Here is a 1,063-nt window from a genome sequence, read left to right as displayed (position 1 = left end):
TTCTTTCTCACTCTTTCTTTTCGTTGTCTTTTTCTTATTTAGCTGGCGTTGTTCACGTCTTCAGTTTTGACGGCGACTTTAGGGGGGGAGGATATAGATGAGACGCTAGACTTCAACAATAAGAGAACGATCATTCGAAAGATGTACATTTTCAGATATCTCTCTGATCAGCAGATGTCTCTCCTCATTAAGGCCTTCAAAACTGTCAGGTACACCAACAAGAAAGATAAGAGAAAGATACTTTCATAGATAGAGATTCTTCTTCTTCTTCTATCTCTCATAGTGATCCTTCTACTCAGCGCAACTGTCTCCTCTCTTCTTGTGTGGAAAGGAAGGCGTATGTAGGTGTCGTACAAGCGATCTTTCGATCGTCCTCTCTCTTGATAAGCATCTCCATCTCTACCATCTCTTCTTCTTATCTCCATGGATATTTAGACTCTATCTCAAAGCCTCTCTCTCTTCCTATATATATCTCTTCTTCATCTCTATTGTTGCTGTCGTCTCTCTCTGTCTCTACTCATCCCTCTCGTGCAGGCCTCATTCTCAGATAGAATCTACACGCTCTTCTCTCCATCCGCTACCCATCTATACCTCTCTATCTATCTTTAATCTATCTCTCTTCAATCTATCTATCTTCAAGCTATCTATCTTTATTCTATCTATCTTTAATCTATCAATTCTGAATCTATTTATGTATGTGTATTTGATATGTTTCTCTATGTGTGTAGGTATATGTCTGGGGAGTATATCATAAAGGAAGGCGAGAGAGGTACAAGGTTCTTTATCATTAAAGCTGTAAGTCTCTCACCTTCTTTTCTTTCTCTCTCTCCTTCTCAAGCCTTTCTTACTTTCTTTCTTCTTTCTTCGCTGTCTTCTTCTTCTTCTTCTTNNTAGATAGAGATATAAAGATAGATGATAGACCAGGTCACCCCGAGAATCGATGCTTTTCTTTGGTTTGTAATGTCTACAGGTGTAAGATTTCTTTCATATTCATTCATGCAAATGTCTGCACTCCAAGATGGCTGACTGAGAGGGCCTTTTCTTTCTCACCTTTCATCTCTAT

General features: G+C 38.9%; 1 protein-coding gene across 1 annotated transcript in view; it reads left to right on the top strand.

Annotated features, from left to right (window-relative positions):
- Positions 1 to 1,063, top strand: part of CSUI_005662 (cgmp-dependent protein kinase) — a gene marked incomplete at its 3' end in the record, with an annotated part of 24,627 nt that overhangs the window by 18,828 nt on the left and 4,736 nt on the right. The window contains exons 11-12 of the mRNA XM_068065832.1: positions 43 to 209; positions 729 to 795. Coding sequence (XP_067922183.1) covers positions 43 to 209; positions 729 to 795 — 234 coding nt within the window. The remainder of the gene's footprint in view (positions 1 to 42; positions 210 to 728; positions 796 to 1,063) is intronic.

This window comes from Cystoisospora suis, assembly GCF_002600585.1.
Source record: "Cystoisospora suis strain Wien I chromosome Unknown contig_2743, whole genome shotgun sequence".
Taxonomy (NCBI): Eukaryota; Apicomplexa; class Conoidasida; order Eucoccidiorida; family Sarcocystidae; genus Cystoisospora; species Cystoisospora suis.
Note: the sequence above shows the minus strand (reverse complement) of the source record. Positions and strands in the feature narration are given on the sequence as shown.